The sequence below is a fragment of the Carcharodon carcharias genome, chromosome 30 (genome assembly GCF_017639515.1).
Source record: "Carcharodon carcharias isolate sCarCar2 chromosome 30, sCarCar2.pri, whole genome shotgun sequence".
Classification (NCBI taxonomy): Eukaryota; Metazoa; Chordata; class Chondrichthyes; order Lamniformes; family Lamnidae; genus Carcharodon; species Carcharodon carcharias.
In genome coordinates, this window is record NC_054496.1 from 11,800,470 (window position 1) to 11,816,384 (window position 15,915).

At 47.3% G+C, this 15,915-nt stretch overlaps 1 protein-coding gene across 2 annotated transcripts in view; it reads left to right on the forward strand.

Annotated features, from left to right (window-relative positions):
* The window catches only part of notch3 (notch receptor 3), a 158,252-nt gene that overhangs the window by 106,460 nt on the left and 35,877 nt on the right, over window positions 1-15,915 (forward strand). For both annotated transcript variants that reach the window (XM_041176904.1, XM_041176905.1), the window contains exons 11-18: window positions 1,019-1,252; window positions 2,320-2,430; window positions 2,637-2,829; window positions 4,224-4,369; window positions 4,886-4,999; window positions 8,025-8,144; window positions 8,300-8,452; window positions 13,168-13,396. In XM_041176904.1, the coding sequence (XP_041032838.1) occupies window positions 1,019-1,252; window positions 2,320-2,430; window positions 2,637-2,829; window positions 4,224-4,369; window positions 4,886-4,999; window positions 8,025-8,144; window positions 8,300-8,452; window positions 13,168-13,396 (1,300 nt within the window). The remainder of the gene's footprint in view (window positions 1-1,018; window positions 1,253-2,319; window positions 2,431-2,636; window positions 2,830-4,223; window positions 4,370-4,885; window positions 5,000-8,024; window positions 8,145-8,299; window positions 8,453-13,167; window positions 13,397-15,915) is intronic.

A 15,915-nucleotide genomic window follows, 5' to 3' on the forward strand; every position in this document is an offset into this window, starting at 1 on the left:
ATCCATTCGGATTGGATCCATTGGTAACTATGATCCATTCGGATTGGATCCATGGGTAACTATGATCCATTTGGATTGGATCCATTGGTAACTATGATCCATTTGGATTGGATCCATTGGTAACCATGATCCATTCGGATTGGATCCATTGGTAACTATGGTCTTTCAAACCCACCAGTACCACAGCATTAAAGAGAGAGAATTGTACTGATAATTCCATATATAACCAGTACCAAGTGGAGAATTTGAGACTGCAACCAAATCTCAGCTGGCCATAGACCTCTAGAGCTCTCAATTTGTAACAATGTCCAATTGAGTTATTCCCTCGCATCCACTGATGGCTGGTGTTAAGCCTTAAATAAATCTACTGGTCTAAGTTTTAAGCTATGTTTTGGAATCCTGTAGATTGGATACAAACCCCAAGGACAGGATTTTACAGGGTGCTGCAGTCCCTGCCCTACACCTACCCGCCTTGCCACGGGTAAAATACCAGCAGGCCATTAACTGGCCACCTAATGGCCTCAATAGGCCCAATGACGGACAGGCCATCCAACGCCTCCCCGCACCCCCCACCCCTATAAAATTTCAGACGGGTCTTGGACGGGCAGGTAGTCAATGGGAAGGCCACACATTGGATTTTATTTGACTTCCCTGCCTTCAAACACACTGGCAGGAGAGCATAAAATGAAGCCCCAAGTTACAATATCACCCTCATGTTCAGCAGTCTGCCATTGAGAGGGTGAATTGCCACTCCCTGCAGCAGTTACTCGGAGGGTGGGAGAAAATAGGTTTCCATTTATATATGGCCTTACACAACCTTCGGACATTCCAATGTGCTTTACGGCCAGTGAGGTAAATTTTTGAAGTGTGGTAATTTATGAAAGTAAAATTACATTCCATTTTCTGACCTCACAATTTCCTGGTTTCTAGTGTAGTTTGAATGTTGTGAACATCAGTGTTCGACAGTCTCCTTGCCTGGGTCTTTTATTTTTTTGGCTGATTCATTTTTCCGTTGCAGGTTTTGAGGGGAAGCTGTGTGAGAGGAATATTGATGACTGCAACCCTGACCCCTGCCACCACGGAACATGTGCTGACGGCATTGCCAGCTTCACATGCCATTGTGAACTGGGCTACACTGGCTCCCGCTGTGAGAATCAGATTAACGAGTGCCATAGCAGCCCATGCCAGAACTCTGGCAAATGCATCGATCTGGTAAACGAATACCTTTGTCACTGCCAACAGGGAACTTCAGGTAAAAATCAAAACCAAGCCTCAGTTTACATTTTTGCATTCAATTCCTCTCTCATCTTAGATCTTCTCATATGTCTGACTGCTTCATGTTCAGAGAGTGGTTGGCTTTTGATCTCAGACTCCCAAATGTTACTCGTGGGCTACCCTAAAGGCAGTGCTGAAGACCAACCCAGGGGGGACTGAAACATTAAGGCCTGTTTTTCTGCCTCCTCTCCATTGCTGGCACTCGACATAGTTCCACACCTCCAGCCTTGCCAACTGCCATTTGAAAAGCAACAGAGAAACTCAGACCTCTATTACCGTTTAATGAAAGAACCTTCACAGCAAAATGTGAGGTGATGTATTTTGACAGGAGGGATAGGGAGAGGATATATGGACTTAATGGCACAGTTGTAAAGAGTGTGCAGGAGTAGTGCGGTTCATGTGCACAGATCTTTGAAGGCATATTGAGAGCACAGTTAGCAAAGCATATGAGATCCTGCACTTCATAATTAGTGGTATTGGGTACAAAAGTAGGGGAGGTTATGCTGAACCTTTTTGAAAGCTCTGTTTAGGCCGTAATAGGGCATTGCGTACAGTTCTGGTCACCCTGCTTTAGGAAGGATGTAAGGGTTTTGTTCGGGGGAAGAGGAGATTTACCAGGGATGAGGGATTTTAGAGGTAGGGTAAAACAGAGGATTCATCTGTGCTTTGGTGAATTGTTGTCACTAGGATTCAGTTATTGGGAGGTCTGGGAAGTTTTCAGTCTCTGTCCACCTGACCTGTGGCAAACACCCAGTGGCACAATTGTAGATTTTTCCAACTCAATCTTGATTTTTGTTTAAGGCGAACATTTTTAATAAAGAAGAAGGGAATGTTGGTGGCTACATGACTAGCACTGGTGTGTAATGAGGTGGAGTTGAGTTGGCCAATTCGGTCTACTGAACAGTATTAAACCATACCAGCATACCTGTTATTTGTTAAATAAGCCTGATAATACAGTTGTCGCTGGATATAACAGTGAATAGACTGTCTTTCTAGACTGTGATGCTATTTGTGTTTCATTGACATTTGTACCATTAACTGCAGGTGTGAACTGTGAGATTAACCATGATGACTGTGCCAGCCAACCCTGTGATTATGGGATCTGCCAAGATGGCATTAACCACTATGACTGTATCTGCAGACCAGGCTTCACTGGTGAGTATACCCGCTTTCAGCTCTCTGGGTTTGTGTTCTGCAGTTAACACATCTTTGAGACCCCATTTGCTGAAAAATATGCATGCAAGGCCCTGTCGATGGATTTTCGTGGGAGTGGAGGCTCTGAAGGTATTCCTCATAAATTTGCTGATGGAGTTTTTCAATTCCAGTGCTCTCTTAGCTTGTAAGTCACTTGCTTCTTTCAGGTCCGCAGTGCAACCTTGAAATAAATGAGTGCGCATCAAACCCTTGTCGAAATGGTGGCACCTGTATCGATGGCGAGGACGGTTTCTCTTGCCTCTGTCCAGATGGCTACCATGACCCCCTGTGTTACTCCGAAGTGGATGAATGCAGCAGCAGCCCCTGTGTGCACGGGACTTGTCATGACGACATCAATGGGTAAGACAACCAAACAAAAGACGGAGAATTCATAATATTTTTTTCCCCCCCCTATTTTCAGTTCAGGAGCTGTGGTTCTGGTTTGGCTGCCCAGCTGTGCTCTGTCCTGTTCTTCCCTCACAGGTGTTTGACCCTCCCCATTATTTCTAGAAGAAATGATCATCTTCAATGGGGAGTTCAATTGGCACAGGGGGTAAAACTAATATTGCACACAATCCAATCAATTTCCCAATTGTTGGCTTAGGTTAAAATTGCTCCTTAAATGTTTACCTACCACTCGTCTTGATTTCCTGCTCTCCTGAAGATGTTGACTTTTGCTGGTGTTGGTTGCTATGATCCTTCTGTGTGCTGCCACAGTCATCATTGTTAATGTCTAACCCCATGCACCAAGTTCCAGGGTTCAGTGGATCACTCGATTATTGAAGGAGTTAGAAACACATGTAGTTCTCGCCTCCTCTGTCTTACCCATAGTGACTGTCTAGCAGGGGATTCATAGGTCCACAATCAGGAGCAGAAATCCTGCCTAACCTGCCCCCCTATGGTACCCCTTACGGTACTGAGAATAGTTGTAGCTTTCAAACCAGCAGATGGACCAACTTGAATGAACAAACCTCCTACTCTGCTGGCTCTTCATGGATGGTGCTCCTATCAACTGAGTAAATGGGAATGCTCAACTCTTATTTTGTATTAAATCACTCTTCGGCATCTCTTGCTCTCCTTCTCCCTCTTTCTGTCCCTCTCCCTATCTCTCCCCATCTCTCCGCTCTCCCACTCTCCCTCCCTCTCCTCCTATCTTTATCTCGTTTGCGCTCCCTCTCTCTCGCGCTCGCTCTCTCGCGCTTGCGCTCCCTCTCTCGTGCTCCCTCTCTCGTGCTCCCTCTCTCGTGCTCCCTCTCTCGATCTCGCGCTCCCTCTCTCGATCTCGCGCTCCCTCTCTCGATCTCGCGCTCCCTCTCTCGATCTCGCGCTCCCTCTCTCGATCTCGCGCTCCCTCTCTCGATCTCGCGCTCCCTCTCTCGATCTCGCGCTCCCTCTCTCGATCTCGCGCTCCCTCTCTCGATCTCGCGCTCCCTCTCTCGATCTCGCGCTCCCTCTCTCGATCTCGCGCTCCCTCTCTCGATCTCGCGCTCCCTCTCTCGATCTCGCGCTCCCTCTCTCGATCTCGCGCTCCCTCTCTCGATCTCGCGCTCCCTCTCTCCCTTGTTTTTTCACTCTCCCTGCTCCCTCTCTTCCTAACCCCAACCACCCCCTCCCCCCGCACCTTGCAAAACCATTCTCCCTCCCTCTCTCCTCTCCACCCCATCCCTTTAGGGTTCTTGAATCTGAAACTGGCTTTTTTCTTTCTTGCCTTCTTTGGATGCTTTAATATTCACATTCTAACAATTTAAATTTAGGTACAAGTGTGACTGTGAACTGGGATGGACAGGAATGAACTGTGATATCGACAAGGATGAATGTGACTCTAACCCTTGTCAGAACGGAGGGAGCTGTTCTGATCTGGTGAATGGCTACCTTTGTAAATGCAAAGAGGGCTTTCGAGGTACGTTAAGATTTGTAAAATTATACCTACGCTTCCCTATACACCGTTGTAACCTGGTCCATTAATCCAATGAGGTGTTAAAGATAACATAACTTGATGGATTTAATAGATAGCTGAAGTTCCTATCATTTGAAATATAAACAAATCAAATCATACAGCACAGAACAAGGCCTTTTGGCCCGTTACACCTGTGCCAATTCTTTGAAAGAGCTATCCAATTAATCCCACTTGCCTGCTTTTTCCCCATAGCCTGGCAAATTTCTCTTCAAGTGTAAAACCTATTCCTTTTTTTAAAAAATGTTGCCATTGAACCTGCTGCCACCATCTTTCCAGGTAGTGCCTCAGCTGTCGCACATCATTATAACTCACTGCTTTAAGAAATGTGCATCTTCCCTCTATTCCCTAAATAATAGAGGTACTTTTGTTACTACTGTGCTCTTTATTGCACCATCTTCTTTAGCCAAGTTTCACAGGCTGTGGTCTAACTGAGGAATGCAATTTTATTTCTTTACACAGGACAGCACTGCCAAGTCAACATCAATGACTGTGCATCAAATCCTTGCTTAAACAAAGCAATCTGTGTGGATGGGATTGCTAGTTACACCTGCCAATGCGAACTGCCTTATACAGGTAAGATCCCAACCCTTCGAACATCTCATCATCTTAGCTTTCGCTGCAGTTTGTCCTTGCTTTCTGCTTTGTTTTTGATAGCGCTCTTAACTGTCTTCATTAATAAGCAGCTCAGAAACACAGAGGGTCATGTTGCAAGGTCCTGTACCTCCATGCATAGGGTTAGAACGCTGTCGGGGCTGAATCATTCTTGCACGCTAATGTGTTGCTTGCAAGTTGTACCACTGGAATGCTTCCCATTAATGATTAATATGAGTCGCTCATCAATTGAATTTGCTGGATTGTTTTGTAAATGGCATGCGCAGTTATGTGCAAGAAAACAGCTTCTAGACCAAGCCAGAGTCCTGGCTGTAAGTATGACAGAACTTGCCAACTTTTGCTGATTTTGGTTGTCTTGCTGTAGAGCGTGTGGGCGAATCAGCCTCTTTCAACCTAACCAAAGAACAAGATAGCTTATTACTTTTTGAAAAGGTTAGATACTAAATCATCAGAAGACTTGTGTTCAGGCTGGTTTATTTTGATGAATCCCTTGGAATCAGTTTGCCATATTGGAAAGTTCAGGATCTTACCATGACTATGTTACTATAGACAGTGAATATGAGAACATTCTTTAATTCTTTGAGGAGGTAACAAGTAGGTTAGACAAAGGTGAGCCAATGGATGTTATCTACTTGGACAAAGTGCCGCACAGGAAGCTGCTCAGTAAGATAAGAGCCCATGGTGTTAGAGACAAGGTACTAGCATGGATGGAAGATTGGCTGTCTGGCAGGAAGCAGAGAGTGGGGATAAGGGGGTCCTTCTCAGGATGGCGGCCGGTGACTAGTGGAGTTGCGCAGGGGTCAGTGTTGGGACCACAACTTTTCACTTTATACACTAATGATCTAGATGAAGGAACTGAGGGCATCCTGGCTAAGTTTGCAGATGATACCAAGATAGGTGGAGGGACAGGTAGTATTGAGGAGGCAGGGAGGCTGCAGAAGGATTTAGACAGGTTAGGAGAATGGGCAAAGAAGTGGCAGCTGGAATACAACATGGGGAAGTGTGAGGTCATGCACTTTGGTAAGAAGAATAGAGGCATAGACTATTTTCTAAATGGGGAGAGAATTCAGAAGTCTGGAGTGCAAAGGGACTTGGGAGTCCTAGTCCAGGATTCTCTTAAGGTTAACTTGCAGGTTGAGTCGGTAGTTAGGAAGGCAAATGTAATGTTGGCATTTATTTTGAGGACTAGAATATAAAAGCAGGGATGTGCTGCTGAGGCTTTATAAGGCTCTGGTCAGACCACATTTAGAATATTGTGAGCAATTTTGGGCCCCGTATCTCAGGAAGGATGTTCTTGCCCTGGAGAGGGTCCAGAGGGGGTTCACGAGAACGATCCCAGGAATGAAAGGCTTTAATATGAGGAACATTTAAGGACTCTGGGTCTATACTCGATGGAGTTTAGAAGGATGAGGAGGGATTTGATTGAAACTTACAGAATACTGAAAGGCCTGGATAGAGTGGACGTGGGGAAGATGTTTCCATTAGTAGAAGAGAATAGGACCTGAGGACACAGCCTCAGAGTAAAGGGAAGACCTTTTAGAACAGAGATGAGGAGAAACTTCTTTAGCCAGAGAGTGGTGAACCTATGGAATTCATTGCCACAGAAGGCTGTGGAGGCCAGGTCATTGAGTGTATTTAAGACCGAGATAGATAGGTTCTTGATTGGTAAGGAGATCAAAGGTTACGGGGAGAAGGCAGGAGAATTGGGTTGAGAAAATTATCAGCCATGATTGAATGGCGGAGCAGACTCGATGGGCCGAATGGCCTAATTTCTCCTTCTATGTCTGATGGTCTTATCCCTGGGCTTCAGATGATATCACTTCTAGGCCAGGAGGGAGGAATTCTAATGTTACTTCTTCCTGCTACAGTTCTTCAGGCGAAATGTTATGGTCACCAAATGCAGTTGTCACTATTTACTTCTATACATCAACCTGTTCAATAGTTTTGAAGCTCGGGTCATGACTTTAGACATGATGGAGCCCCATCCACTATCTGAAAAATAAGAGAGAGGGTTGTTTGCCCCACAGTGTCTGCCGTACGATTATTCATATGGTTAAGTTTTGGATCATGAAGAGATTGAGGGCTCCCCTCCCCGAAGTGTTCATTACGGTGAAAACACGAGGAAATATTGGGATCAAACTAAATCAAACCCGTAGACTGGGCCCCTTAAATGGACTCAGAGCTTAGGGAACGTAGGGCCATTGTCCCAGATTACACAATTCATCCCTTGTACCAAGCCATTGGAGAATGGAGTCATGGACGTCATGGTATGTGGGTTCAGCTCTGTAATTCCCTGGTCTTCCCCTCCCCTGCCAGTATTTTGGCTCGACATTCAGGTACAGGCAAGGAAAGGCAAATAAAAGCCAACTAGCATAGTCCTTGGTGAACTATGAGGACTAGGAGAGGTTAGGTGCTGGCTGTCCACATGGCCATCGTTCATGCACATTGACAAGCTGATTCTGTTTTCTTGTATCCACACTAGGTTGTATCACTCAATTATAAACTGCTTCGCCAGCAGCGTCATTGTTGTTGGTAGAAGCATTAATCATTGCTTTGGCCTTGCTTTGTCCACGATGAATGAAGAAAGTGTAAATTTTCACAGTATTCTTAGAATCACAGCACAGAAGGAGGCATTCGGCCCATCATGCTTGTGCCAGCTCTTTGAAAGAGCTAGCTAATTAGTTCCACTCCCCTGCACTTTCCCATAGCTCTGCAAATTTTTCCCCTTTAAGTATTTATTCAGTTCCTTTTCAGACGATACTATTGAGCCTGCTTCCACCACCCTTTAGCAGTGTAAAATAAAGCTCCTCATTTCGGCCCTGGTTCTTTTGCCACCTACTTCAAATTCACGTAAAGAGAATTGATCTCCGTCCCAAGATGCCTTCCTTAGCAGAACTCGAGCAGTTTAAAGAAGCAAGTCCTGTTAGCACAGTGTTGTTTATCTCAATAACTCACGGGTGAAATTTGCTGTTCTCTCTGCCCACAGGTCCAAACTGTGAGAATGTGCTGGTACCGTGTTCACCCAACCCATGTGAGAATGGAGGTGTTTGTGACCACACTCCTGACTATGAGGATTTTGTGTGCACCTGTGCGGAGGGCTGGCAAGGTAACAGGGCAGTGAAACCCTGCCCAGCAGCGCGGTACGTGGGCGGTAATTTAGCGTGGCGTTCCTGTGAACATACTGAGGATCAGAGGGGAATGATCAGTGTTTCTTACTGCTTTCTGACTGACTGTCCTGTCACCCCCCCCCACCCCCCCCAGGACGGATCTGTCAAATGGATGTCGATGAGTGTGCAGCAAACCCCTGCAGGAATCGAGGCTCTTGCACCAACACACTGGGAAACTACATATGTGCGTGTCGACCAGGCTTCGCAGGGCGTGACTGTGAAATGGACATCAATGACTGTACTCCCAGTAAGTATTTACTAGAGCTGCAGTAAAATGTCTTTGACGTTCATGACTGGTCACAACAATAAAAAAAAAATCTTAATATTTGCATGTCAGGCATGAGTTCAAATCCCGCCACGGCAGTTGGGGAATTTAATTCTAGTTAATTAGGTAATTTTCAAGTAAAAAAACTGGTATCAGTAATGGTGACCATGAGCAGAATTTGTCAGTCAGCCTGCGAGGGGGGCGGGACCCGCACGCCAACGCGTACAATGACCTGTGGTGACATCACCGCACGCCATCGTGATATTTCGGTGGGCGGGTGTGCAACGATGTCTGTTGCGTGACTGCCATTAATTAACGGGCCACTTAAGGCCATCGAGGCTCCAATTGACCTGGATTTTAAGGCGCCCATACGATCTTCGGCTCATCGCACAGGCACAACGGGCAGGCGGGTATCAGAAATTTGCATGAAGCTCATCCACGGGCAGGAGGAGAGGGCTCAGTGAGTTTGCGAATGCAGTACTCTCCAGATCGAGTGTTGCTGATAGTGGTTGCATGCTGCGCCCTCCACAATCAAGCTCTGCAAAGGGGGGATACTGTGGACGAAGATGATGTAGACGGAGTGGCTGCGGCTGAACACGATGAGTCCAGCAGTGAATCTGAGGATGAGAAAACAAAGGGAAATGATGAGGGGGCACACGCTGACCCGGGCATAGTCCAGAGAGGCATGGACACCTGGGACGCTCTAATCCAAGGAACCTTTAGCTAGCACAGCACATATGGATCTCCTAACACAAGCCTGGCCTGTAACTTCCATCCTGGAGACCTTAGTGCAAAATCTGTCTGGATAGGAGCATTGACGATGGGCCCAGTCAATACACAAAACACTCATCAGATCTCAGGAATTCATGCACCTGCCCAAGAGAAGAGGTATCCCCAGCCATTTTAGACGATATAAATTTAATGCAGTAACAAAAGTCTCTTGACATAGCAGAAATTAAATGGTGTTGTGCTTCACACACGATCAGAAGGAACTCATAGGGGGGCCAACAAAAATCCTCCAGTGATGAACCAGGGGTGTGCCTAAGGTGCCTTCATTTTACATCTTTGTGGTGCCCCCTCGCTGGCACTGGCATCTGAGACAGCATGCTTTCTCTGATGTCCTGTTGGCCTCGATGACCTTGGCGGACGTCCTTTGGCCCATCGAGCCTGTGCTGGCCCTGCCTGGGAGGGAGCTGTCAGCTCTGCAGCTGGCATCTCCCCAGTCGTCGCAGCCTCATTGGGTGCCATGGTCACTGGCAGAGGGGCAGCCGGCCTCATCTGGAGCGCCCTGAGAGGCGCCAGCAGAGACGACTGCCAGCTGCTCCACTGATGTGAGGTCTGTTCGGCCCTCCCTGCTCACTGTAGATGGACGGGCACCAAGGTGAGACACCTGGTGCCCAAACCACCGCCCAGATGGACACTGACCACATGAGGTCAATGCCCCTGTGAGGGATTGCAGGTCTGAGCGCAACCCGAGGAACCCCTGATCCTATCCCTGGAGCTACCTCTCCATGAGAGTCACCACTCTCTCCATGGAGGAAGCTTGGTGCTCAGCTATGAGGCTCAATGCATCGGCTACAGTCCGCGTAGACTCCTCCACCACTGACACCAAGCCAAGCACAGCCTCATGTATCTCCACCAGATGGTCCCGCACACCCAGCCGCATCTCATCAGTTGGCTGCATTGCTGACGACCCCGAGGCTCATCAGCGACAGACTGAGCATGTGCCTGGGCCCCTGCAGTCCTCCGACTGCTGGCGCCATCAGCACTCTCTGACTCCGCCAGCTCCTCCAGCAGCTGAATTGCCCTCACTGCTGTGACCCGGGGCACTAGCTGAAGATATGATGCCCACCAAGTTGCCAGTATCGGTGCTGGTGCCTGCCTGGCAGAGATGGTGCAACTTCATGCCCCTCAGGTGTCCAGAGGGGGTCCCTGCTGCTCCAGATCTCAGCCGTGCACCACTGATGCTGAAAGGAAGAGTAAGGACGTTCGATCTGTTAGCCTGCGGGCAATGTCAATGTACATGCCTGTCTCCTGGATCATCACGCGCTCATCATTCCACACGCACTGGGAAAGCCATGTTGGTGATGTCACTCACTCAACAATCAGCACTGCCATGGATGTTGGGAGACTACTGGTGACATGAGTGTTGGCCATACGTACCTGCCCATGGAACCCCAGCCCCTCCGGCTCCAGTGACCCGGGCGCATGGCACCTCTCCAGGTCGAGGGCCTCCTGCTCAAAATGGCTAAGCAGCAAAATCTGTCCTCAGCCGCTCGGCAGCGTAATGAGAATTTTTCTCCTGGAAGTGAAAAAACGGCATTGATAAGTGATACTTGTACCATCAATCTCCTGGCGGCCGGCCTACCCCAAGCCCAGTTGCCCATTGCAAGGGTGCGGTGCATCCCTCCACCGCCCCCCCCCAGCCCCGCTGCTGGCCAGCACACTCAAATATGCCAGGTGTGTCCTCCTTCCCCCCCACTCACCCTTTGGCCACATGCTGCCTTCATCATAGTTGGGAGCACACAGTTGTACCTGCTGTTGCAAGAAGGCACAATGACGTGGAGCGCAAAGGGCAGCAGTTCCATGTGTGCCAAGTCACCTTGAACATCCCCTCCCACCATGTCATCACCCTGACTTCGACATGTCCTGGAGTTCAAGCACTGTGCCTGGGTGCAGATCCTCCAGGTTGCCCCCACCACAGTCGTGTGGGTATCAGTCCACCAGATGCTTTGGGTGCAGAACCCATCTCATCACAACCCTCTCAGGCTGATGAAGGCTTAGGGAATATCTGCTGGGCTGCCCAGCTAAGGACACATGCCTTCAATGACTCATTGCACTCAGGCCACTCAGACATGGGTAGGATGCCAGCGAGGGAGAAGCTTACATGATGGGTGAAATGAACGATACCAACATGTTACTCACCCTTCCTGTGCGCAGCAGGTTGTTGAAGAGCTTGTGGCACTGGAACCATGAGTGCCACACCACATCATGGGAGCTCACGACCTCCGCTACCTCCTCCCACGCACGCTTGGCCAAGTGCGGTGGCCTCCTCCTCCTGTCCTTGGGGACGAGCACCTCCCGTTGTGCTGCCACCTCCTTGAGGAGGGCAACAAGGCACTCGTCTGAAAACCTGGGTGCACTGTGACCACCCGCCCTACCCTCCTGCATGGCTAGCCTCAATGTGCCTTGGCCCCGACCTCTGGCCATGTACAGCAGCCTTGGAGCGGCTGCAGCTTGGCCTTTAAACAGGCCACTGAGTCGTCATTTGACCTGGCGGCAATTGCCGATCCATCTCTGCCTGCCAATTCCAGCTGTCCCCGGGACTCACCAAACACACTGGGCAGGCCTTAATTGACCCACCCGTGTAATATTGCGGCACAGTCCCAATCGCCTGCTCCCGCTTCCGCACGCCTTGCCCGACATGGGGAAAATTCTCCCCCATGAAACTATTGGCTTCCATAACAACAAATCTGGTTCACTGGTGTCCTGTAGGAAAGGAAATCTGCTGTCTTTTCCTGGTCTGGCCTCCCTGTGATTCCAGACCAACAGCAATGTGGTTGAGTCTTAACTGCCCTCTGAATGACCATGCCACTCAGTTATAGTCAAAAAGGTGACTCACTGCCATCATCTTAAGGTGAGCAATAAATGCTGGCCTTGCCAACGTTGCCCACATCGTGCAAATGAATTATGAAAAACATTCTGCTGATAAAGGCTCTCCACAGCCTGTAACCAAGCCAGATAGACCTAGAGATATCCGAGTTCAGTTCCTAGATAAGATTCTCATCCTTGTGTTCAAATCTCTCATGGCCTTGCCTCTCCCTAGCTATGTTAACTCCTCCAGCCCCACGTTGCTTCTAATTGTGACCTGTTGTGCATTCAGAAGTTCCATTGGCAGGCATGCCTGCCTTGGCCCCAGGTTCTAGATTAACCTCCCTACACATCTCTGGCTCTCTGTCCTCCTTTAAGGCCCTCCTTACAACCTACCCCTTTGACTCATCTTTTAGTCACCCCTCCAAAAATCTAGAGATAAAAACAAAAAAACTGCGGATGCTGGAAATCCAAAACAAAAACAGAATTACCTGGAAAAACTCAGCAGGTCTGGCAGCATCGGCGGAGAAGAAAAGAGTTGACGTTTTGAGTCCTCATGACCCTTCGACAGAACTCCAAAAATCTCCTTGTTTGGTTAGTATCAGTTTTGGTCTGGTTATGGCTCTGGAAAGCGGTTTAGGATGTGTTTCTACATATAAGTGAAAGTTGTGGTTGAATTGCGTCTCACTGTTGTCAAGTTGTGTTCAAGTCCCACTCCAGAGACTTGAGCAGAGAATTTAGGCTTGACACTCAAGTGCCGTACCAATGGAATGTGACCTGAGACCATGTCTGCCCCCTCAGGTGAATGTAAAATGATCCAACAGCAGTATTTTGAAGGAGTTCTCCCTGATATCTCAACCAATATTTATCCCTCAACCAATTAAAACCACTTAAAAAAAAAAGTTATCTGTTACTTATATTACTGTTTGTAGGATCTTGCTGTGTTTTCTATCTTCCACCACATCAAAATCACTCCATTGTTTGTAAAGTGTTTTGGGACATTCTGGGACTGTGAAAGGCACTATAGAAATCCAAGTTCTTTCATTCTTCATTTCTTCAATTCAGATCTGCTATGAAGATATTAATTGCTACTTTCCTTTTCCCAGATCCCTGTCTGAATGGCGGTGCCTGTCTGGATCAAATTAACTCCTTCGTTTGTAACTGCCTGCCAGGCTTTGCGGGCATCCGGTGCGCTGACGAGATCAACGAGTGTCAGAGCAACCCATGCCACAATGGGGGCACCTGCACGGATTATGCCAACAGTTACACTTGCACCTGTAAACCTGGGTTTAACGGACTGCACTGCGAGAACAATATTCCAGACTGCACTGAGAGGTGAGTCTAATATGCCTGTCCTGTCACTGGAATCACACAGGAATTTGGGCAGCTTCAACCTAGCAGAGAGCAGACATCAGCCACAATCTGGAATTGAACTGGCAACTCACCCAGAGGATGGCTGGTGTTGTAAACTGGAAATTGTCAGACTGCTTCTGAGGTTTGGGACTGAGGCCCACCATTGGGTTGAATAGATTTGCAGTTATAGAACAAAATTTGGATTTATGTAGCACCTTTCACAACCCTCAGGCCATCCCAAAGTGCTTTACAGACAGTAGAGTAAATTTGAAGTGTTTTAATGTAGGGCACACAGCGAGTTCCTACAAATAACAATGTAATAATGACCAGATAATTTAGTGATGATTGTTGAGGGCTAAATCTTGACCAGGACTCTGGGGAGAACCTCCCTGCTTTTGTTCAAAATAGTTGTTTTAGGATCCATTATGTCCACCTGAGAGAGCAGATGGAGGCCTTGGTTTGACATGTCATCTGAAAGATAGCATCTCCAGCAGTGTAGCACGCCCTCAGTATGGCACTAGAATGTCAGCTAGAGTTTATGCTCAAGTCCCTGGAGTGGGACTTGAACCCATGACCTTCTGACTCAGTGGAGCGATGCCAACAACTGAGCCATGATGTACCTGACCTTGGATGACTTCAAATAGAATATATTCCATTCTCCAGTATTGACCTCCCTTACTTTGATGAACCCAAACTGTACAAAGTAAAAGCAAATTCATCTGTTAAACACCTCACTGACTCAGTCATTAATCATCCGTGGGTCATTTGAAAGCATTCTCTTTAGAAAGTCCCTTTAATTGCATATGAACTGAAGAACGGTGCATTAGCATCGAGAAGCCAGTGTCAGAGCAGCTATACTTGTATTCACAACTAAAATGAAGACCTTCATAATAAAATACCAAGGATGCAGTTGAATCATGCAGTTGAAGAAATGGGTCTTGCTCGAGGTGACCCATTCAATAGTTACCCCAGACAAAGATCAAAGGTGGAGACTGAGGTAAAGATCAGAACTAGACAGTGACACCTAGTGAAGTTCTGCTCCATCTGTTGACTTCATTGAGTGGCCAAGCTGATTGAGCAAGAGCTGCGAATGTTTGAGGTTCACCCGTTGAACAATGGATAATTGTAAAACAAAAACAAAAATACCTGGAAAAACTCAGCAGGTCTGGCAGCATCTGCGAAGAGGAACACAGTTAATGTTTCGAGTCCATTTGACTCTTCAACAGAACTAAGGAAAAAGAGAAGAGAGGTGAAATATAAGCTGGTTTAAGGGGAGGGTGGGACAAGTAGAGCTGGATAGAGGGCCAGTGATAGGTGGAGATAACCAAAAGATGTCACAGACAAAAGGACAAAGAGGTGTTGAAGGTGGTGATATTATCTGAAGAATGTGCTAATTAAGGGTAGAAAGCAGGACAAGCAAGGTACAGATAGCCCTAGTGGGGGTGGGGTGAAGGAATCGAAAAAGGCTAAAAGGTAGAGATAAAACAATGGATGGAAATACATTTAAAAATAATGGAAATAGGTGGGAAAAGAAAAATCTATATAAATTATTGAAAAAAACAAAAGGAAGGGGGAAGAAACAGAAAGAGGATGGGGATGGAGGAGAGAGTTCATGATCTAAAACTCAATATTCAGTCCGGAAGGCTGTAAAGTGCCTAGTCGGAAGATGAGGTACTGTTCCTTCAGTTTGCATTGAGCTTCACTGGAACAATGCAGCAGGCCAAGGACGGACATGGGGGCAAGAGAGCAGGGTGGAGTGTTGAAATGGCCAGCAACAGGGAGGTCTGCGTAATGCTTGTCTGCATTTGGTCTCTCCAATGTAGAGGAAACTGCATTGGGAGCAACGAATGCAGTAGACAGATATAAGATAATTGTACGCTGACACCATGCCAGGACCTGCTGCCGAGAAGTGTGGGTGTCTTTTACTGTGGCTGTTAAATGAATAATCAGCACTACCTTGACCCTTTCTGGCAGTAGATGTTTAACAAAAACTCACTCCAAAATCAGGTCATGTGAATGGATTTCCATTTCTTAAAGGAAGCCCCCAAGTTCTGATGTTTAATGTACTCACTATCCTTCCAATCAATGAGCTCCCAGCAGTCAAGTTCCTTTTCGCCCTCCCCTCACCAGACTTCTTAGTTGATCCCTTGAAAACCCAATCACATGTTGGGGTGCATTTGCATCAATGCCAACAGCCCTTCAGTTAGATTTACTTATGTGCCGATTGCCTTGTCACTGAATGTTATAGGACCACCATTGCTCAGTTGGTAACAGTCTTTACCCCTCAGCCAAATAATTGTGGGTTCAAGGCCCACATAATTCAGTCTGACTCTTCAGTACAGTACTGAGGGAGTGCTGCACTGTCAGAGGGTGCTAACTTTCAGATGAGATGTCTGACCTTTTGGATAAAACATCCCATAGTACTATTTGAAGAAGAAATGGGGAATTCTCAGGTCAGTTTTTATCCCGCAACCAACATCTGGTTATCTGGTCATTTATCT